Here is a 23,693-nt window from a genome sequence, read left to right as displayed (position 1 = left end):
CATCATGTTTGAATTTACTTATTTGTAAACTTTAAGAAATATATTGAACATGTTTCCCCTGCTCCATGCCATTACCTCCAGCAGGGGGCACTCTTTTGTGAGATCTATCTATCTATCTATCTATCTATCTATCTATCTATCTATCTATCTATCTATCTATCTATCTATCTATCTATCTTCGCCTTGAAGAACTGTCAAAATTCTCAGCAAGGTTCCTAAATGGGTAAAACAACATCTCTTTATTTCTCAGGACTGTCTGTTCCAAACATAATGAGATATAAATATCAAAAAGAAACCTGTCTCCCGATGCCAAGAATACATAATTGGTATCTTATTTTTTTCATAATAGCTGTAAATATTTTGCAAGAAAATAAATTAAAACGACTTAATTTTACCTTTTGGATTTGTAACTTTGAAAAGGGAAAAATATAAGTTCACATAAATATGTATTTATATATAAAAGTAAAACAAAATATTTGATTTACCATTTGAGTCTAAAAAAGATATTTTTGTGTTTACCTATTTTTTTTATTTAAAAGTTTATAAATGTAAAAATTAAAACACTGCTTTAATATAAAACACAACCCACGAATAAAATGGAGTAGACATTTAATTGTCTAGCAAAAAAATGTATTTTGCTTACTTTATTTATTTATGTATTATTTATTTTTCAATGCAGAAGACGGTTTATTAAAGTCTGTTGTGCAGACATGACGTGTCCTTGATGTTCATCTGCGCCTTGTTGATAGTGTAAAAACTTGGGCCACGTGTTTGCCTGTGTTTACACTCCTGCGTGCTGACGTCACGAGGGGCCCCGCCCTGTACGGCCAGCTGCCTGGCAACATGAGGGGGAGAACAGGAAGATCTGCCGCAGCCAACTGAACAACTTGCACACCCAGGTCACAAAACTCACAGAAACCAGTGTCAGTCCCACAATGGAGGATGCAGAGAAAGGTAAATAATTGACTAAACTTTATTGAGGTGCTGTTCTTTTAACTGACATTTTGAAGCAACTGTATGTCACTTTGTAGCTAGCAAATTAGCTAACTTTGTGTTGAACTGAAGTTCGCATGTGGTTAAAAAAACGACTTTGACTTATTTAACTCAATTTTAAAAAGTTATACTTTATTGAAATACAATTTATCAACTTAAGAGAAAAGTGGAATCATATACATTCACTTGCGAAAAGAGTCTCGAAGTTAATATATCAAACAAAACACGGAAGTACAATATTAGTCAGCATATGTTCCAGCGTGAAACTAGTTGATCATCTACTTGAGTTAAAATAAACTAATATTTGATGTTAAAGATTAAATAAATACGTTGAAAGAAAAGCATACAATTTTGAAAATCACTTAACATTTGTCTGTTAGCTGTTGAAAACGTATATATATTTTTTCTAAATGGGCGCGTGAGCGTTTCACCTGCACGTTTTGGTGAGTTTTTAGTCCAGGCGAGTCACAAGGCCACTCCAGTACATGCCATTTTTAGACTATTCCCCTTTTAATCCAAGTGTTTTTGATTTATATAAATTTTAAGTCATTTTTTCCCGTTTATGATCCGTTTTATTGTTTATTTGATACAGTTATTAAATTAATATTAAGTTAAGGTGTAAGATTGCTGTGCATTTAAGTGTATTTCCTTTTTTTGCTCCATTCAGCTGCTTGTTTCTGTTTACCATTAAGTCATATGACAAATATTTTCTTACACAAGTGCATAAGAATGTGTTGTGCTACAAGAAAATTATTTTTTTTTAAGAACAAAGTTGATCATACAATTTATTTGAAGTTACTACATTACATAAAATACATATTTTCTTCATAAACTCTAAACTAATTGTTTTAATTCAAATCATGATGAAAAATATGATGCATTTACTTTTGACCTCTAATATATTGTAGCTTGTTAGTTTGGAGTTTTTCATTTAACAATGAAACACATTTTCATGAAAATCTTTGGTACATTAAGAAAAAATCCTAATTCTAAGAGTTATCTCGGTAGATTTGTTTACATCAAAATCCTATTAGAAATCAATTGAATATATTAGTTACTTCAATAAATAAGCAAATCTCCTGCCTTTAATGAGTTAAAATGAATATTTTAACTGTGGTTATGCATTTACGCCTTCTCTACAGGTGTGTTTTATCACCTGCAATCATTAGTTGTTTTACTTTCATTCATTTTTCAGTATTTTGAAGGAATCAACCCCACGTTGAAACTACAAATATCTCAAATTACACCATTTTGGAGTTTTCTTATTGGAAAATGAACCGGTTAATCTTCTTTAGGGCTGAGGTGTCTTTTATAGTTCTATTTTTCCCCTCATAATATTTGATAACGCATCAGAAATACTAAGCTGGGAGGAGAGCATGTTGATGTAACAGGAGAGGGGTCAGTGGAATTCTGACTTTGTTTTGCTTCTCAAAGCATTCTGTCCTCCTCTGATTGTGTGTGTACTAGATGACCTCTTTGATAAGACGGGCTACTTTTCGTGAGTGGGAATTACTCCATCTTTTACATAGTTGTTGTAGTTTCTTATTTTAGTTTCCAATTAGCAGGATATTGTGAATTTTATAAACCTCAAAACTTACGTCTCTGTACACTTATATTAATTCAGACAAATCTACTAAAACTAGATTGGTAAAATCCCATCTTTTTAAAAAAGAAATATCAAATTTTCTTCAGATTTTTTTCATGCTTTTTATTTCATGATGGAAGCAAATAGTTTGAGATTAAAGAAAAAAAAATCATGCATAACTTACTAGTTCATCTTGTTTTTCTTCCTTCTCATCTAATAAGACTGATTGTGACCACTGGCCCACAATTTTGCCTAATTAGATTTTCATGAAACACAATTGGCTGCTTTCAGCTTTGAGAGGAAGTCTCCCAGTGACGGCTCTCTCCCCACGCAAGGTACATTTGTTTGAGCAAGAAATGAGTTTAGCTAAACATAATCACTATTAAGATGTTTTTTTTAATGTATTAGTTTGTGGCATATTCTTAAGAGCGAGTATATTTGTAACCCTTGTGGTATCCTTGGCATGTTTCCATTAAAAATGGGGTCATCTGGAACCCATAAGAGACCACGAGGGATAAGGGAGTTGATTAAGTCATTTTGTCCATTTATCATCTGATATATTTTGATTAATTGTCTAAATTTGTATGTATTTAGTATTACAGGTGCACAAATTGAGTACTGAATTATCAATCCATCGATTATGGATAGCAGTGTAGCTATTGTAGGGTGGAGGCAGGCTCCACTTTTTGAGGTTATCAGCCCATTGAAGGGCCATGCACACACGTGAATCCACCCACTCCTAAGGGGCAGCCTAGAGTCACCAAGACACATATTTTTAGACTGTGGGAGGAAGCTGGAGTCCCCATTGAAACCCAGAGCATAGACTCCACACAGCCAGGATTCAAACGACACTGAGATGACACTGCCAACCACTGCACCTCAGTTCATTGCTCACTGAATCTTAAAGTGTAGCAGACATTAGCAAAATCTTAAAACAAATCTAAATGATGAGTTGATAGTTGTTTTAAACTTGTTTTTATGAATGCTTGTAGGCTATGAAAACTATCTTTTTCCATTAAATGTTAAGTGATTTGATCCACTCTGATAATCCTTTGATCCATTTTAAAATCATTCCGAGTGGTCTTTAAAATTTAATGATGCCATTATTTGATGCCATTTTTAAAAATATGTGGGTTTTTAGGACCTAGTTTCTGCAGAACGGCCGCTGTTCATTAGAAATTTACGTCTGAGTTGTGGGCGGAACTGTTGGTGCAGAGCAGCCCCGCGCCCTCTTCCCAACACCACAATTGTTGGGAATCTGTTGTAAGCTCTTACTCTAGCTTACAGCCCCTCACACCCTCAACATTCCTGTTGCAAGACGAAATACGAGCAATAACAAAGCTATCCATCTGAAAAGTTTGAGCCAGATGTCAGCTCTAACAAGGAAAAGAAAGACGCACGTGGATCTAGTCGTCCACAAATAGATTAATCAGAATGGAGTGGAGCAGGGAGCTTGTGGTCTGTTGATTTTAGCTTGTATGTCACAACTACAAGCTTTTTCCTGTTCCTGATTTACAACAATTTGAATAAAAAGAAAACTCAGAAATGCAATTTAGAGCTGAATTTTCCTCACACTTGTTCTTTGTCATCAAAAAAAAGGAAAAAAAAACATTAAACATAATGTAAATTTTCCAGGTTTACTGCATGTTAACATTTGAAATAAATCATACTTCTATTTATTTTGCATTTTGAGACATTTACTTGTTTAACACTACAGCTTTAACAAAACCCTGAATTTCACAGTATCTACAATAAAACATTTTCGTGCATATTTGATATAAAAAAAGAAGAATTCTATTCCAAATCTGAATTAAACAAACTTTATTTAATCCAGTTGCTCTCTGTACAGCTGGATGAAAAATCTTCCATGACCCTGTGAGATTTGGGCTTGCAGTGGTCTTCTCTGTCTGATGAAAGTATCCTCAAACATAACACCGCGCAGAGAAACTTCATTTCTCTCTGTTAGCTGCTCTGTAGTGCATAGAGTCTGGAAACATGAAAATAGTTCAATTCAGTATTCAGCTATTTTTCTTTTAATAGAGTCAAATGTGACTGTCATAACTCAACCCAAACCTTCTGTTCAGCCTCACCCCTCGATTCCAGAGAGACAGGAATTTCTGGCCTCGTTTTCTACGCCTCCCTATTGTTTTCTCCTCGCATAACTGAAGATCTGTTTTCCAGCCTTTTCTGTTTTGGAAAATGGGGGATTTTTCAGTTACTTCTGTTTTGAATTGTAACTTCATTTTAAGGTTTTATCATCGGGAACTGCAGGGTTTTTTTTATTTTACAACTGTACAAACAATATATTACAGTGGTTTTATTTTTTTTTTATTAGTTTCCATAATTTCAAACTATCAATATGGATCTTTCGTTCTTCATATGTGTACAAAAAAAGAGTTTTGCCAAGATTAGTACAAGAGTATGACAGAGTTTTAGGGCCAGTTTACAAACAAAAAAACATTTTTAATTGCGACGTTAAAGTTGTAAAATTACAAGAAAAAAGTTGTAACTGTTAAAATATGTGAATACAATCTTATTTTTATGACTTTGAAAGTCATAAGCTAAATTCATGTATTTTTTTTCTTGTAAATATGCTTGTTTTAGTTGTAAATATATTACTTTAAAGTCGCAAATTTACAAAAAAAATATGTAACTGTTAAATTATGAAAATAAAGTCGTATTTTTACGACTTTGAAAGTAATAGGCTAAATGTATGTATTTTGTTTCTGTAAATTTACGCATTTTAAAGACATTGTTTTTTAAGGGGTAAGATAACTTTAAAAAAGAAACATATTTCTGCTTGAATATTTTTGATTATTTACCTTCTTTCTTTCTAAAGTTTGCAACTTGCCTTTAAAGTTTCTGAAACTCTGTTGAGTTTGTGTTCACGTCATGGTGGCATCATCAGAAGTAACAACAGCCTTTATAGCAGCGCTGCAGTTTGGAGTGTGGGAAGCGTCCTTTGTGAGCGGCAGACGGCTGTACCCTTCATTAGTTGAATGTTGTAGCAGGCGTGGTCCTCCGAGACTCAAACCTGTTTCTGTTATTTTTGAGACCAAGTGTGGAGAAGTCTACACCTTTTTCAAAGTATCCAATCATTTTTTTGGGAGGTGTAGCCCTTGATTCTGACAAAATTTAAACCAAATGACCTTTTTAATTCAATAAACTCTAAATGATGGATTGATCCTAATTTTACATCAGGTAGTAAATCAACTGATTATATTTCATCATAGTATGGCTTAAAAAGCTTAAAAAAAACTGTTTTGCCAGCTGTTGCTCATCCATAAAACCAACATGTGGAGGGGAAACTTTGCCTGATGAGAGCGTTTGGACGGCTTGCTGTCTTCCTACCTGGAATCAGTCGCCTGTAGTGCTCCACATTATTGTAAATGTGAGGAAAATGCATCAAATTTTTAAATTTAATTTTTACAAACCACATATATTCATAGATACATGTATAAAAATGTGAAGATCAATCCTAATGTGCACAAAACTATAAATTGAGATTTAAATAAAGACTCTATGCTAAAAATGTGAGTTTTTTCTGATATAAGAATTTTAAAAGCATCATTAGAAGTACAAAACAATTTTTTTGTTACAATTTCTGTTAGAAACCCTAATATTTTCACACAATCTAAAGATCTTATATGCTTAAACTAAGTGAATGAAGTTCTCAATCATAGAATGTGATGATTATTGGGCTGAATCTTGTTTATTTAAAAGCTTTATTTAAATAAAAAGAAGAGTTACAAATCCAAAGTTGCTGTAGTGGCTGATTGAAAGCACAAACAGAAGGTTTTTTAAATAGCTGTGACTAATCCTCTGTTAAAAAATAAAATACTACATTTACTGACAAACAAAGTCAGTGTTATTTGCAGCCTTAAATGTGTAATTTATTATCAGATAACATCAACTGAAACTGTCAGAGGTGGTGGGGGGATTCAGTGTTTTTAAGACTAATTTGGCTATTTTAATGATCCCTTTAGTACATTATACAACTGTATATTAGTTAACTCGGTTTTAGTTTTGTCCATTTGGTTCTCCGACTCTATAAAAGTGAGTCACTTAAGTGATTCTAAGCCATTTCACTGACTGTAAAAATAGATCAAAAATAGATTAGAAAATGTAAAATGTAGTGAAATATTTCAGCAAATAAAATGTTAGAGAAAAGATCGCCGCAATTTCCTTACTAGCAAGGTTTGGATTGCTTCGAGGCAATAACAAATTAGCAATAAGAGAAAAACATTTGTTTGTGTCAGTATAATTTCTAAACTTTTCATTGGAACAAATATCGCATACTGCAAAAATAAAGTCCTAATTTAAGTTTTCAGTCTGGATAAAAGAGGCAGAAATGTGGACACCTATAATAAACTGTTTTATATTGGCTCCCTGTGCATTACTGCCAAAACAGAGCATCAATTCAATTTTAGTTTAAGAGTTTATAATATAATTCCAGAATAAATCAACTTAAACCTTAAATAACTTTCAATGTTTTACTCTGTAAAAATATATTTTGTCAAAATGATACAAGTTAGAAATAAGATAACTTTCAGCCATTAATAACAGTAAAATAAAACGATCTGGAGGGCCGGACTTTGACACTTTTAGGGCCTCCGTCGATATAAACTGATCAAAGGTGAAATTTAGTTTAATGAAACCATTATTTATTACATAGAAACGTAAAAATATAATTACTTTCCAAAGAAAAGTGAATCATGGATTTTTAGAATCTGTATTATTTTTTTGGTAAAGGTCTTTTTTTAAAAATTAATTAATTAATTAATTTTTTAAAACCCAGCCCTACTTATTTGTTCAGCCAGCAACAATAGAATTAGGTATTTAAAGTATGCTCTGGGGCTGCACGGTGGCGCAAGTGGTTAGCGCTCTTGCCTCACAGCGAGAAGGCCCCGGTTCGAATCCCGGCTGGGACCTTTCTGTGTGGAGTTTGCATGTTCTCCCCGTGCATGCGTGGGTTTTCACCGGGGACTCCGGCTTCCTCCCACCGTCCAAAAACATGCTTCGTAGGTTAATTGGCGACTCTGAATTGCCCCTAGGTGTGGATGTGAGAGTGGATGTGTGAGTGATTGAGGCCCTGCGACAGACTGGCGACCTGTCCAGGGTGTACCCCGCCTTCGCCCTTCAGTAGCCGGGATAGGCTCCGGCACCCCCGCGACCCCGAAAGGGAAGAAGCGGTTAAGAAGATGGATGGATGGATGGAAGTATGCTCTGCTGCTGCTGTTTTCTCAGCATGGCTGCTGTACTGCACTTGCTCTGCATTTCATCAGAATGAGAAAAAAAGTAAAATAATATGGTCCTTGCCATCAGTACCTGATGCTGCGGGCCATAAATAAATAAATCAGAATAAACAGTGTATGGTGCAGGTACTGATTAAAATGAAAGCCTTTTGGTTCGCACACAGACATCCAACTGTGAGAGCTAATGTGATGCATTATAGTGGGACTTCATTTAAATCTGTGTTCAGTGACACAGAGCATTCATTATGTCATCATTTGTGAAGTATTTGTTGGAGATTAGTATTGTTCCACATCAGGTTTATAATGTTTTATCAGAAAAAGCTGCAAACAGGCTGTCAAGTTAAAGTCAGAAAAATTAGTGCGGTAAAAGTGTTATAATTAGGTAGCAGCTAATGCTCATTTTATTTTTTTTTATTTATTCACATATTCGTATAAAAGCTAACATGAGAGGTTTCGAAAACAAATTTATTATTTTTTGATCTAACTTAAGTTCATTAAAGTGTTTATTGTCTTTGATATCTACACATTTTAAGTTTAATTTGAAGGTCAGTGGGTCATCTCATCTGTTTTACACACCAGCTGCTGTTGAAGTGTACTGCGTTTATAGCTTAAAGCTAGCTACCAGCTAGCATTGCTTAGCTCAGTAAAGACCCAGATGCAGCAGATCTGTTGTTCTGAAGGGTCTTCATGGGGCTTATAGGCTAGAATTGAAGTCTGCGCTTATTCCCAGTCATTTCCTCTGCAGAGAGTTTCGATTTCATCCACATGTGCAGCATCTGTGTTCCAACCTTCTTCTTTAGTGTTTTCCCATGATGCACATCTCCTGGGAAGTTTTGTGAACCCATGTCTCATGATTCTTGTTCTAAGCTAACCATGTGACAGTCTGTGCTTTGAATAGGGGGGTAATTGATGTGATGCTGGGCTTCGTTAACCACTTTAAAACGGTCTTGGTTACAGTCTAGGTGGATATGGAGCCCTGGTTTTTTCTTCTACTCGCTTATTGTTTTTGTTTAGATTGGAGAGATTAATGCAGGAACCAACTTTTGAGACTTTACTATGTGAAAAATAGAATTTAATGTTTCAAGAAATGTTAATATTTTTTGGTTTAATTTCAAGAATAAAAGCATGATGTTTGCTTTAGTCCTCTCAGTATCAATGAGTTGACCGAGGCTGAAACTGCTCGTCTGAGTGACACTACACAGCTTGTGATTCGTGGCCACAGCCCCATTCACCCACCCTGTTTGTTCCAGCTCCTTTTCTGCTCACTTGTGTCGTGTGAATCGCACCGTCACGGAGCAGCGTAACATTTTGATTCTCCTTTATACGGCAGCTTTAACAGGAGGGACAAGAGGAGAAACGTTGTGGAAAAAGGCTAGCTTGATCTGAGGGACAAGGTTGTGTCATGCTAATTTTGCACACAGAGACGTTTTTAGCCCGAACCAGTGAGATTATCAGCAGTTTGTGTATTACTCACCCCACTTGAGGCTTTGAGTATTACTTTAATTGAAAGGTATTTTAAATTTAGAAAATACTAAGATTAGAAGGTGTCATGTGCTTTTGTAAAGTCTTAGCAGAGGCTAGCTGCTAATGTGTTATTCAGCCCACTAGCTTGACTTCCTAAACTTTTTGACATGTTGATTATTTTCATTTTTGAACTACCGGTACTTTAAAAATGTTCCCAGTTCCCTTTTAGTAATGATTATGTTGTTTTCTAGCCAAAATCAAAACATTTGTGTCGTTTTCTAAGACAGTTTCTGCAAAGCGCTATGAGTTTATTAGAAATGTGTCTTTGAGTTGTGGGCGGAACTGTTTGAGAGCAACCCCAACCCCCTTCCCATCACCCATAGCTGAGATCTCTCTTGTGTACACACTCCCCCAACATGATCTAGTCATCTATGTTGGATTTATTTTCTACATCACAAATATGTTTTTTTTTTTTTTCCAAACAGCTTTTTTTGACAAATTCTCAACAAGTTGAATAAAGAAATGCTTAGAAATGTAATTTTAATTCTAATTTTCTTTATACATGTCCTGTATTGTCAGAAAAAGGCCATAAGAACATGTTTGAAACAACAAAAACACAATTTTTTATTGGGATGGGTCTTTAAAGTGCCATTACGTGATACTTTGAGCAAATGAAAAACACCAAAAAAACATGAATTGAAGAGTTTTTTTGTGGTGAAAGCTCGACTTTAAGGGTTTTCGTGGCTATGACCATAATAGCTCGTACATACATGGCACTTGTATAACTGTTCTGCTATACAGAGCACTTTCTCTCAAGAACTTACAAACACACACGCACACACACACTAGTGAGTGTAGCCCTGGGCATCTTTTCCTTTCCATTCTGGCTGAATAGCATTACTGCTGCTCCAAGCTGGACTGGCTACCCCGGATTATCGCTGGCTGTAATCTGGGACACTGCAGATTATGCTTTTCATCCAATGTGCAACACTCTCCCACCAGCATCTCCTTTCTCTCACACGCACACAAATCCCATAAACGTCCCGCACAAATGAAGCGCCTCTCCTTTTGGATGATGAGAGACGGTCAGAGATGAGGCGCAGTGTTGAATCGGGACAGTCATGCAGCCTCACCGCAGCACTTGCAGTGGCACGCATCTGAGCACCAACAGCACTGATTGGAGGTGGGGTGGGGGGGAGATGCTGGAAAGGATGGACTGAAAACTGACCTTTAGGATTACAGCTGACAGGAGGAGGGAAGGTCTGTGCTGCACCTGCTGCTTGAGGGAACAGGTAACTTATTAACAAGCGAACAGGAGCAGGGCTTTTACAACTCTTCGGCCCGCTGCATGCATGATTCATGAAAACACGGCGCTGCTTTGGTTTTGCCGTTACCCTTTGGCTGATGCAGAACCTCTCCAGCTCCTCTTAATTACATCAACAGCAGTCCAGTGTGCAGCCAAGGAGGCGCACGGCCGGATCACATGCAGGCACTCAGCACTTGGCAGGCTTGGCGTAGGTAATGCGAGCGACAAGGAGGTGATTGTCACTCTGACCAACACCGTCGCAGTAGCTGTAAACATGGAGCCTCTTGAGGAATATCATTCTCCATTCGACTTTGAACAAGGAGTCAACGCCAGCTACCTGTACCTGTCACCAGCCTACAGCGACACGCCACCCAGCTCTCCTGCTGGCAAAGCTAGAGGTAACGGCGAGGGAGGAAAGTGGAGTCTGTGTGTGTCTGGAAAACCTGCAGCTTTTTCTAAGTTTCCATCAAGTTGATCCAAACCTTCTGCTGTTTGTAGGTTTGTTTGGTTTATAGTTTCAAATGAAAGTAGACGTTGAGTCCATCAGCTGCCTCCCGGATGACACTTCCAAGATCACATGACATCTTTTCGGTTGCATTTTTAGAGCTGTAACACTTGCTTTAGATTGAACTTACCTTTCCATTTTAGTCTTTTTATCATTTGAGATGTTGGGAACTTTCAAAATCATGCTGGAGTCGCACAAACTCAGACACAAGCACAAACGCACAAAAACTTCTGCTTAATGAATATATATATAACAACAATTCAGAGCTGGAACAGAAAAACACAAACCTTTTACACTTTTTTTTAAATTTGTGAAGCTTCTATTTAGTCATAAAGTCTTAGCTCGGCAAAGTATGAATTATTCCAATTATTTAGAAGATGTTAAAAGGAAAAAAAGAAGGCTAAACAACATATGTGATCTGTAGTTTTGCAGTTTTGCCTCTTTAACAGCAAATAATTAGGGGTGTGTATTGGCAAGATCCTGGCGATACGATACGTCTTCCAATACGTGTCTCACGTTACGATACATATCACGATACATCCCAAGAATGTGCCAGAACAAATTTTCCCTTTTTAAAATAAATACATAAATAATAATAGATTAATAAAATCTTGATGCACAGAAAAAAAAACACACAACTTGCAGTGTTTGTACACCTTAATGAGCAGCAACTTCCTTCCTCTTTTTATCTATTTATCTATAATCAGAATACGTTAAAACTAATTCATCTAGACTTTATTACACCGATATATTTTTAAAGAGATGACTCCCACTTACTGAAATCTTTCCAGTACGTTCCTGTTTAACCTATTTGTACTTCTCTAAATTGTTTCAACTTCTCCATGACTGTTGACCCTTTGACTCAACAAAAGGAATTTTAGACTTCTCTTCTATTGAAGAAGTGATTCATGTTTTCATAATTTCACCATTCTTCTTTCAAGGATTTTACTCCTGAGTTTATTCCTTGATTTCGTTCTGCATCACATACATTTCCCTCTCATTTTGTTGTTGCATGGAAATAAAAAAAAGAAATAAATGTGACCCAAAAATGAATACCTGAATGATATTTGATTTGAAATGCATTTTTACAAATATTAGATCTTTCTACTTAAATAATTAATCCAAAAAATAAAATGTTAATATTAATTATAATACAATGAATTTAAAAACTGATCTGAACATAAATACAACAGTTTACATCTAAATTTTTCAGAAATTAGAAACATCAGACAGAATGTTCTGTTCCTACAAACTACTTGTTTTCACTGAAACAGCAACAGCAGTGTCTGTATAAGTGGAGGATTTCTTAAAGCAGTTTTTTTAATCAGTTCGTACATTCTGTTCGTGTCCAGTGGGATAAAGAAGACGGAAAGTAATGAAGAAAGAGATTTGCTTAAAAGCTGATCATTTACACTTAATATTATCGTCTATCATCGTGTTTGCACTCTTTCTTTTGGATATTGAAATGACTGTTTTCTAATGCTTTGTCTGTTATTTTGTTAGTTAAAACCTGTAATCTGTTTGTTAGTTTTCAATTGGTCATTTTTACATCGTCCAAAAAATCGTGTATTTACTATCCACGATCATTATTATGAAACAAGATATTATGATGTGGACAGGCTCACTCATCAGAGTTAAAACTCTTTCTTGGAGAAACTAGTCACAAACAAATACTTAAGCAAGCTTTTTTTTTTAAATAAATATAAATTCCTCTTGATATTCTGTTGATCACATGAGGACAAATGTCTGAATTGTTCTAAAATCTGATGATCGTTTTTTTTCTGAGTGTTTAAATCACTTAAAACTTCCTGAAAAGCAGAAAAGTGGTTTTAGGATTGATCAGAGGCTAAAAGTAGGAAGACGCACTGGAGCACTGCTGCTATAGTACATTCAATGGAATTCATTTCATTAAAAAAGGTTTAAACTGGCTGAAAATATGAATTTAAATCTGTTTTCCTGTTTCCCACTCTGTTCTCTGATACCAATACTACTAGTAAATATGTGTTCATCCTAAATGGCATAAATCTCTTGGTCTGCAGGTTTCCAGGAGCATCCGGATCCGGTCCCAGAGGTCGGAGAAGACGCCGTCACGTCCGTCGGTGCAGCCTCGGCTCCTCCCGCCATCACAGAGGATGAGCGTCTGGAGCTGCAGGAGGAGCTGTCCAAGGTGAGGACTCACCCATGAGAAGAAAACTGGATCTGATTTTGTTGGAGCTTTAAGAAGAAAGAGACTCAAACCTGTTCTGAACGTGGTCCTCTGGTTCTCTGAAACCCAGGTGGAGGAGGAGATCCAGACGCTGTCTCAGGTGCTCGCAGTCAAAGAGAAGCGTCTGGCGGACATCAAGAGGAAACTGGGCATCACTCCTCTGAACGAGCTGAAGCAGAACATCTCCAAAACCTGGCAGGAGGTCACCACCTCCACTGCGTAAGCCCCCATCCATGATTTTTCATTTTTAAAGAAAGATGTAATTAGGGTCCTAGTTGTGTATTCATGCTGCAAACATGGCTGCCTGTGGAGAAACGTCTCCTCTGAACAATGAAGATGTCAGTGCTGCTGACAAGCTGCCTGTGGCGTGTGGGAGACTGATGGGGAAGATATTACAGGAAATGAGCAGCATTCTGAAGCTGTCAGACTTTTTCACCAAGGGAAAAAAAACCCACTGAAGTTTGATTGTGACCTCGATGCAGTTTTCCCAGCCTTTGATCTCTGAATCTCTTCATATCACACTCATATCCTCTGGATTATCCCCGCTGCCCATCACTCCTGCCTTCTTCTGTGTGTGTCTCAGCTACAGGAGAACATCTGAGACTCTGTCTCAGGCCAGCCTGAAGGCCACGACAGCCTTCTCCAACATGGGATCAGCCATCAGCCGCAAGTTTGAGGATGTCAGGTGAGTCTCTTCAGAAACCGCCTGTTATGAAACCAGGCCTCGCCTGATTTCCACAAGCTGCTGTTTGTTATTCTTTTGCAAGATGACACACTTCTGTTGTCAGCAGTGTGTATGTTGCACAATTCAGATGCTGCACAACACACATGCACACACAATATTTCAGGGAGCGAGGAAGAAAAATGAGATTAAACTGATTCATTACATTTATTGATTTCTTCTCCTTTTAAAACACGTTTTGTTTGGAATAAGTGCAGTTTTGTATTCGATTTGGGTTTTAGATTAAAGCTTGTAAAGCAACTGGAGGCAGGTCAGTAACCTGTGGGGGGCAGAACTCGTAACATAAGATAGTATCCTTTAATCTAACTTATAACCTCTTGATGCTTATGACTCAAATATGCATCAAACCACTTCAGCTCCAGAAATATCCCGATTTAACATCTGAATGAAAGCAAAAACACTTTGTGATTTTTTTATTTATTGGTGGAAATCCATTGTTCTTTGGTTTATCACAGGGTTACGTTCTAAAACTAACTAGCAATCGGTAAAATTCATGAAGTAGGATAACAGATGTTTGAAGGCTGTAAAACTCCTCACTTTATACGCACTTTTCTCTAACAGACATGAACATTTTTCATTTTTCTCCTGTTTAAACTCCCTCTCTCTGTCTGTTCTTTATTACTCTAAGGTCTATTGTAGAAAAGCAATCGATTAAATTGATTTGTTTTCATTTCTCAAACATGTCAGTTTTCCCGTTTTTTAAAAACAGGCCGTTCAGTTTGAATCCGTGGATGCTCCTCCAGATTATAATCTGTCTTTTCTCTTGTCATCTTTCCTCTCTCTGGATTATTTAGCTGCAAACGAGATTATTAGCCCCCCTAAAGCTGCTGCGTGCTGAGAAATGCAACCACATCGATGAGCTTAGGGCTCTTTGGGGGCGGGGTAGCGATCCGACCGCGGTCAGAGGTGTGTGTGTGTGTTTGGTGACCAGATCTTCACCCTTAATGCGGAGGATTAGCACAGACCCTCTGTGATAAAACATGATCGATCCTAATAGGATGAAGGGGGTTTATGGGGTTCCTGCAGTGGGTGAGAATCACTCAACTTTGTTTGTTTGTGCGTCTGCTCTAACTCCTACTTTTCTCTCCACAATGCCGTCTGTCGGATAGCTTACAGTCACTTCAGCACTCGGCTAGCATGCCGGTCATAAGGTAAGAGCAAAGCGGTTGGTGTTGTTGCGGCTACGACACAAAGGCCTTGAATTAAACATGAGCGCTGAAGGCAACTGTGTTTGACAGCAGCAGGGAAGAAGAACAGCTTTTTGTTTTTTCCTCCATGTTTTTAAAGCAGGGGGACTGCTACTTACTGTCTGCTGTGGTGCAGTGTCCCTCCGCCAGCTGCTGTTAGATCACAGAGCTCCTGCAGAAATCTAACAAGAACACCAATAAAACCTGAGGCAGCCTCAGAAACCCAGACTTGAACCTAAAACTAAAAAAAAATTGGCTGTTTTATCCTGCAATTGGGACAAAAAAGGAATTGTGCATGTTGAGAATTAAACTCTCCTATTAGGATATTTATTCTGTTTATCTGTATTCTTTCAAATAGTCGTACAGAGGGCAGTGATATCTAACGTTTTGTGTCTCTCTTTCCCAGAAATGCACCGACCTTCAAGTCTTTGGAGGAGAAAGTTGAGACACTGAAGGTAACGGATGAATAAAGTTGGATCCTGACTGATCTTCATCACTAACACACAGGAAACCTTTATTTTTTAACGATGGAGAACATATAAATAAAACAAGTTACATTTCTTTGTTCAAATTATTGTGAATTTAGAGCAGAAAAAGAGTATTAGTGACAGAAAATGATCTGCTCTCTTCTGATGCAGACAAATAGATCCATTAATGTCTCTGTTTTCCTCGTTTGACCTGATCTGACTCAAAACTGTACGCATGGATAGCTCTTATATTGCTCGCCATTTTACTACGCCGCTAATGTTAAGCAGAACTTAAGAGATTCATTTCTAATAAACTCCTGCCGCTCTGCAGAAACTGTTTTAGAAAACTAAAGTTTTTTTTTTAATATTTAAATTGAGGCGAATAATTGGATAATTGTAATGGAAAGACCACTAAATACAATAAATCAAGATGACTTTAAAGATATTTTTTGTATTTTTTTTTCAGGCTAAAAACTTGAGTTTGTTTAGTTCAGTCATTATTTCTTTTAAAAATGGGTTTTGAATGAAAAACTGAAAAGTGACTCAAGTCAAATTAAATAATTTAGTCATTTTTTGCAGTAATTCCAGCTCAATTACCTGGTTATGTTTGAATAACTAACACTTTTTTAAACCTTTGATGCTTGAATTTGTTTCCATTTATAAAAACTAAATTTTTACTCGTGTTTTTGCTTTTACGAAGATGCTAACTAAGTTGAGGTGGTTCATTGAAGCAGTTTGATGCGTATTTGCATCAAACCATTTAGCCAAAACTGTAATTGTCAGCAGAAATTTAATGATTTGACATTTTTGAGTGTGTTTTGGTTAGGAAACACTTGAAAAAAACAAGTTGTTCTTTTTTCTCTGCAGACCAAAATCACTCCATCAGGACCCGGCAGTGATCCCAGTAACCCTGACAGCCAGGACGGTCCCCAATCCGAGTCTCTGAGCGGTCAGCCAGAAGACCCCCCCGCCGAGGACACGCCGCTGAAATGAGACCAGCCTCCTTCCTCATGTGACCCCCCCTCGTGTGCCAGTCTCCCTTTATTGGAAACAAATGACACCAGCCTTCCCTGTGATCTAATTGTCTGATCGCTTCTCCAGATTCGCTAGCTTCTGAGAGCTCCGGCAGGCGCTATCTGAGCATGCTCAGACCGCCTGCATGGGGAACCCTTCCGTGGGGTTTTCTCCAGTTTTTTTTCCCCTGCACTCCTACAAAACGCCAAACATGTTCCAGTTTAGTTAATCTCCATCAAATCCCGCTCCTTCAGTTGTAGAAGATTGCACAATCACAAAGGTGTTCTTTATCAGAAGATTTTGTTTGTGTGAAGAAGTTAGTTAACTCACTGTGTTATTAGACCTTACTGTTCAAATCTCGTGTTTGTTTTAGGGCCGTTTTTGGTTCATTTGGGGATTTATTAGCCAAACTGTTTGGTTGTCATCGTTGTGTTGAAGCACAAAATAGTCTGAACACTGTTTCCAAACAATGAATGTATGCTTGCTTTGTGTGCAACAAAGTGTGTCACTTGCACAACATTTGGAAGGAAATGTGCACACTGTCATGACCTTGTCGTAGCCTCCGATTAAAGCGGCCGCTTTCTCGTGAAGAGATCAGCGCAGCGGTGGGGGGGCAAACACATAGCTGAGGTTCAGCCTTGACCCGAGGTGAGACTGGAATAACCGTCTGTTCTACAGCCAGCGAGAGTCAATATTTAAACACTCGTTCATTGTTCCTGCCAGGGAGGCGACAGCGAGCCTCCACACATTCTGTGTGATACATTAAACAAAGGCATGGCAAAGGGAGCCGCTCTGGGTGTTCAGCACACTGATGCAACACAGAAACATAACAAAGAAGGTGCCATGTCCTCCATTTTTGTCATGAGAGTCATTTCCAAATTAATACTGTCAAACTGCTGCATTACATTATTACAGTATTTAAAGATTGTTTCAACCTAAGTTACAAGTGTCATCTCTTCTACAAGGTGTCAAAATTACTGATCAAATGCTGTTGTAGATCAATTAAAGTGGATGAACACAAACCGCCTGGTTTTCCTTGTCAAACATTCGCCCTCTGCTGGACACGAGCCAAACTACATCCTGCAGTCGGACCAGAGGCCCAGAAAGGATGCAACTCATCTCATCGTTTTGGGGTTCTCTGGTCTTTAACATTAAAGGTGTCTTTATGTAACACAGCTGCAGTGTTTGTAGCAGCCTTTTGTCCAAGTGAGAAATGAATGGAATCACAAATCTTGGCACTCTTCTTCGTTTTTGAATTTTTGTCATTTGTTTGCATGGCAATAAAAATAAAATAAAATGTGGCAAAGAATAATAGTTTATGGAAATTATTAATCCAGGTGCACTACCTGCTTTGACCACACGAGGGCAGCAGAGGGCAGATGTGCCACTCATGAGGCGGCATATTTTAAGATTATTACTGCTCCAAACACTGTAAGGAATTGATTTCTTCCTTACTTTTTAAAACCATAAATGTATTATTTGTTAGATTTTAACATAAAAATAAAATAAATGCAAGCTTAAAAATGCATATAATTTTAGCAGAAAATACTCTAAATTAAAATAAACCCTTGAAGTAAGAGTCTTAAATTAAAATATTTTCCTACTATTTTGTAAAAACATTTCTACCCACATTTTTAAAGAAGCATTAGTGCATTAAAAACATTTTATTCTTTAGAAATTGGAACATTTTACTAATCAAACACACAAAAGGTTCGTCTGCAAAGAAGGCGACTCACTCAGTGTTTAACAAACAGCTGCCAAAAAACCTTTATTCAGTTAATACCAGATGCTGCAGAATCCTCTGATAGAACGAACCACTCTGCAGGTTTAAACCATACACGGAGTCAAACAACAACAGCACCAGAAAGCAAATAGTTAGTAAACACCGTTTACAACGAGAACAATGGCAGTTTCTACACACAGATCAGAGAGGAAAATAATCAACCGGTAACAGTCAGTGTGACTCTTCTCGTGTGAGAAAAGCCAACTTGTATTGATAGAATTCGTCTGAAATACTGTAGAAAGAACGGAAGAAAACACTGGTGCAATAGAGAATACAAATTGTGAAAGAACAGGTATATATTGCAAGTTATCTGTGTGATTTAGAGAAGCAGGTTTAGTTTTATAGGTTGTTGTGCAGAAAGAACATTCAGTTCAAACATGGCTTGATGTGTGAGGTCCAACAAGAAAGCACAAAAAAATAAAAATAAAAATCTGCAAAAATCCCAAAAGGCTGGTTTGGGATGAAAACCCGCTTTGGGAAACTGGATTTCCTGCTGAGGTGGAAGAGATGAGTGATGACGAAGAAAGCCGCACATGTAAAGATCAGGAAAGAGCATCACTGTTCAGAATCCAGACGCACCTCGAAAGCTACGTTCACACCGGGCTCGGAAAAACGCGTTCAATTATTTAGCACGTCCTTGACATGGTATATACGAAGCATAAAGATCAAAGTGGAACGTTGTTCCCAAGTATGCAAACATGTCTACTTCCTCCAGACACATTTCCAGCTTTGATTAAAACCTGGGTTGTATAAGTTCGCATTTGTACCAAGTCAATAGTAAGACTTAGAGAGCAAGCTAACCATGCTGAGAGGGATTTAAAATCAAATAGAACGCTACATTTTCCATCACCTTTTCCACAAGTGCTGCATGTCGCTACAAGCTAAAGGCTACATAAAGGCTTTTTTTTACCGCCTTTTTTTCCTCACGTCCTGCAGATTTCCCTAAATTTTAAATCTGTAAACTCTCAAAAGGTGTTCTGAGTGTACAACTTTGACTTATTAAGCCCAGAGTAAAAAGCAGATCATGTGACCACATCAAAGGAGGGATTTCAATTAGTTCTGATGTAAGGAAAACCAGTCAGATCCTAGTCAGATCTTAAAAAGCATCTCTCCTCCTCCCACGTTACAAGTTAGCATTTGTGTGCAAGAGTTAGCATTTTGTGGGTCCAAATAAGTATCTTGAGAGCACAATTTAGCATTTTGTGCACACAAATTATGTTGAGAAGATAAGTTAACATTTTATGTGTACGACTTGGACTTTTGTGAACTCAAATTATTATTTTCATAAGAAAATTTAGAACTTGGTGTTCACAAATTAGCATCTTGAGTAGATACGTTAGCATTTTGTGCACACAAATTAGCATCTTGAGAAGACATGTTAGTATTTTGTGCACAGATTAGTATCTTGAGAGCACACGTTAGTATTTTGTACGTAAAAGATGGCATTTTGTGCACTCAAGTTAGTATCTTGAGAGGAAAGTTAGCATTAGAGTATTTTGTGCGCTCAAAATATTAACTTGTGCTCACAAAAAACAAATAAAATGCTAAATTCTGGCCACAAAATCGCAGTTTGTTACCAAAATGCTGATTTGTGCACACAAAGTGCTAATTTGAGGGAACAATTTAATAATTTTGTTCTGTCATGTCCTGTCTGTAGGTTTACCTGTATTGCCATGAAATACATGGATGCACGTTTCTCCCAGTGCAGGAAGTCACCAAACGAACAGAGAACTGATTTAAAGTCATAAATGAAGCTTGTACATCAGTAGCTGAGCTTCCTATCAAAAAGATGCAAATTACAAAGGCCATAAAATCATTTTTCTAATTTGGGATTATGAAATGTTAAAAGCAGCCAACCTCTATCACTGCAGCCATGAATGCTAAATCCTGTAATGCTAAATGGAACATTTACTATCTGGATGGAGGATGATGCTCTGCAGATCACGATGACAAAAGCAGCAGTTTGATGCTTGGAGTTAGATGTTACATCTATACCTGCACAAATGTCTTCTTTAGGAGTTTCAAACCCCCTTTTCTCTCCCATTTCTTTCCTTTCGCGTTGACTTTTCCCAACACGGTAAACAGGGAGGAGGCGTATATGCCATGAGGAGCAGATGGGACGTACCTCAGGCGGTCACCGGGAACGCTCTCTGTGCAAACACACACTAGTGGCGCCGCGGAGCAGCTTCCACATCATCACAGAGCGAGGCCTGAAGCCACGGGGACATATGTTTGGTGAAGCGGCTCTGATGACAAAACCCAATGTGTTAGTGGGATGAATAATACTAATACATGCACGGACGACAACTCCTCGTTGATTTGATGACTGAATGTTGCTCGATTGGGATGGAGGACTAGTGCAAAAATGAGAACTAAAGTTTAGTCCAGTGGTTTTAAAAGCATTTCAATCATATTAATTTGATTTAAAGTTTGAGCAGGAAGTTGAAAGTGTTCAAAAAATTACAATTTTGTAGCTTTTAATCCCCAAAATCTGCTTTGTTATACAGTTTTAAAAAGGAAAACTATTTACATAAAAGTGAAGCGACTTTTTTATGGCTCACGGGCAAAAAAACAAAAAAATTAAAACTGCAGCCTTTCTTTAAACTCAGCTGTGAAAGCATGGAATGACAACCTGAGCACCTCAGCACAGAAACGTTCCCCCTCCCCAGATAAGGCTTGACATTCTGACACCCAGAACTGGGCCCGGCTAACGCACTGAGCAGGTCTGGAGAGGTGTACCGGTATCTACGTTGTATTTTAAAGTCTGGAGACATACATCGAACATTTACATTTAGAGGCTTCAGAAGGGTTTCAAAATAAAAGCATGTGGCGACCACATGAGCGAGGAGAGCAGCCACTTTAGCTTCTTTAAACAGATCTGATCTAATCTGATCCAACTTTTGATCTATTTGACAATATATTTTTAAATTGTTTTTATGAAAAACAGTTTTTATATAAATATTTAAAAATATTTTCTGTTTTAAGACTACTTTTTCACACAAATTGGCACCAAATCAGTCAAATTTGCTGAGTGGACGAAGGCTGCTTTCAGCCCCCACTGTGGTCGCCACGGCACAAGTAGAGCACATTTGTAGAAAGTCTTTCACTTTTTTTTTTTTTATTCGCATGCACATGCAGCGTAAAAATACAGTTAGACCAGACTTGTATACTGTTTGAAAAAAAGTGTAAAAATCCAGTGCGACAGTCATTGAGCTCTTGAGGTTTGACATATTTATAATCAGTCTGAACAGCCAATGAGATGATCCGCTTTAACGAGAGGGGGCGGGACGCTGCTCTCTGTTGCATATTTAAGTGAGATTAAAGGAGCTGAAATAGACCCCGAGTTTTGAGCCAATTATTTATGATCTTTTGAAGTTTTTCCTCCTTCACAATAAAAGCGAGGGTTCAGGTTCCTGTGGAAACCGCTTCGCAGCTCCGAGCTAAAAATGGATCATCTCAGCGACTGTTTCACACGCTGTTGGCTGAAGGAGTCTCCTGTGATTTCCCAAACAGATCTAGATTGCACCAAAACAACAACGCTTCATGTTGACACACAGTTATCTACAAGCCCTTGTACAGAAGGGAAAGAAGAAGTTCGGGGACAAAAAAAAAAAGTTTTAAAAAACTTGACACCGTCGACAAAAATCGGATCAAAACACCAACAAGTTGAAACACGGCTTTGTCTGGATATAAAAAAAAAGTGTTTACAAGTTACAGCAAAGAGTAGAAAAGTCACTGGAATTTCTTGCAACATCTTTTTTTCTTTTGGAACCAAGAAGAGGCCAAAGGGGCCCCCGAAAGCAACTCACGAGACGCATCTTTGAAACCCAAATCTTTGACTTCTAGATCCACAGAGCAGAACTCCGACCAGCCAGAAACATTCTACCGTCGTCTGCATAAAACAGCAGCACATCCAGAGTTCCCTCCCGCGCCGAGAGGAGACTCCGAGCTCGCCAAGCAAGGCACGTTCAATTCCTCCAAACAAAACGATGGTGAAGTCGATCCTGGAAACCAGTGTCAGGAATGATGCTGAATTTGGAGAAACCGTTTCACCTCCTCCCATTTCGTTTCTGAATGAATGAAACCCAGAGACCAAACACCGGCCTGAACGCACCGTTCAGCTTGGTAGCTATAGCAACCAGCATCAGCAGAGTCTCATCCACCACTGACTGTCAACCAATAGCTTATTCATTTTTTTATGAGGTGAAACTGAACCATAATTAAGCCACCTAGTGGTTACCAGGGGAACTGTCTTAGTTTCAGCTAATATTGCTTTACAAGCCTGCCTCAAACATGAGATTTTAAAGTTTTTGTCTTTAAATACGCTTTAGAAAATAGCAACAAAACATTTTTATGAGGTGAAACTGAACCCCAATTAAGCCACCTAGTGGCTACTGGATGAACTGTCCTGGTTCCAGCAACTTTTGCTTCATAAACCTGCCTCAAACATTAGAATTGTAAGTATTTGTCTTCAAATTAGCTTTAGAAAAGCTTTAAAAAAAGAGGTCTAGTTACACATGGCTATGTCTCCTGATTTCACCACCCGCAGGCACACAACGATAAGAGCTTTCTGATCATCTGCTGCTGCTGGTTTAACTGGAGCCACCAAAAGACTTGACCCACCACCCCTCCGACAATAAACTCTGACATAAGAAGCAACTTCTGAGTATAAATCTATGGATATCACACAAATATACGGATACACACCGATACTTTAGCTTAGATATACTGTACTGTAGCTTCATTTGTATAGTTTGTAGCATATATTGAGAATGATAGAGAGTACTGAGTAGGAGCTTCCTGTTTGAGAAACCGATCCCACAGAAGATCAGGTACATAAACCCAGGGATCTCTGTAAACCTGTCAACACATGAACTGTTGTTAAAGCCGTAACACAGGCTGTCCGCTGCAACTCGCCAAAGATGATTTCACGTCACCTGGAAGCGGGATCGGGTTTTATCCGGCCCGTAAACCTCCGCCTTGCCCTTCGGTGGGCAGCGGCGGCAAAGTGAGAAACAAGAGAACAAAAGCCAGAGCGGCTGCCCCCTCCCCGCCGAAGGCCCTCATAAGTATTCCCGTCACTCTCTGAACGGCGGCGGGGGCTGCCAACGGCGGGCCTCCAAATCCTTTTAACCGCGCTGCATGAGCGGCGACAGGAGCCACTTCCTGGGCTCTCCTTCGGCTGA

At 38.1% G+C, this 23,693-nt stretch overlaps 2 protein-coding genes across 2 annotated transcripts in view; both read left to right on the top strand.

The window, feature by feature from the left end:
* The window catches only part of adnp2b (ADNP homeobox 2b), a gene marked incomplete in the record, with an annotated part of 705,870 nt that overhangs the window by 444,706 nt on the left and 237,471 nt on the right, over positions 1–23,693 (top strand).
* Positions 729–18,036, top strand: tpd52 (tumor protein D52). Its single transcript, XM_024294873.1, has 6 exons — positions 729–954; positions 13,148–13,275; positions 13,385–13,533; positions 13,898–13,999; positions 15,650–15,698; positions 16,578–18,036. Exons 1-6 carry the CDS (start codon positions 936–938, stop codon positions 16,701–16,703), a joined length of 573 nt encoding a protein of 190 aa, XP_024150641.1. The 5' UTR covers positions 729–935; the 3' UTR covers positions 16,704–18,036.

This window comes from Oryzias melastigma, linkage group LG11 (genome assembly GCF_002922805.2).
Source record: "Oryzias melastigma strain HK-1 linkage group LG11, ASM292280v2, whole genome shotgun sequence".
Taxonomy (NCBI): Eukaryota; Metazoa; Chordata; class Actinopteri; order Beloniformes; family Adrianichthyidae; genus Oryzias; species Oryzias melastigma.
This window is presented reverse-complemented; position numbering and strand designations above follow the sequence as displayed.

What these genes read in the sequence shown, in the direction of transcription:
- tpd52 (XM_024294873.1), top strand. An exon ending in GAGGTCACCACCTCCACTGC is followed by an intron (nt 13,534 to 13,897) that starts GTAAGCCCCCAT and finishes TGTGTGTCTCAG; the next exon opens with CTACAGGAGAACATCTGAGA. An exon ending in AGAAAGTTGAGACACTGAAG is followed by an intron (nt 15,699 to 16,577) that starts GTAACGGATGAA and finishes TTTTCTCTGCAG; the next exon opens with ACCAAAATCACTCCATCAGG.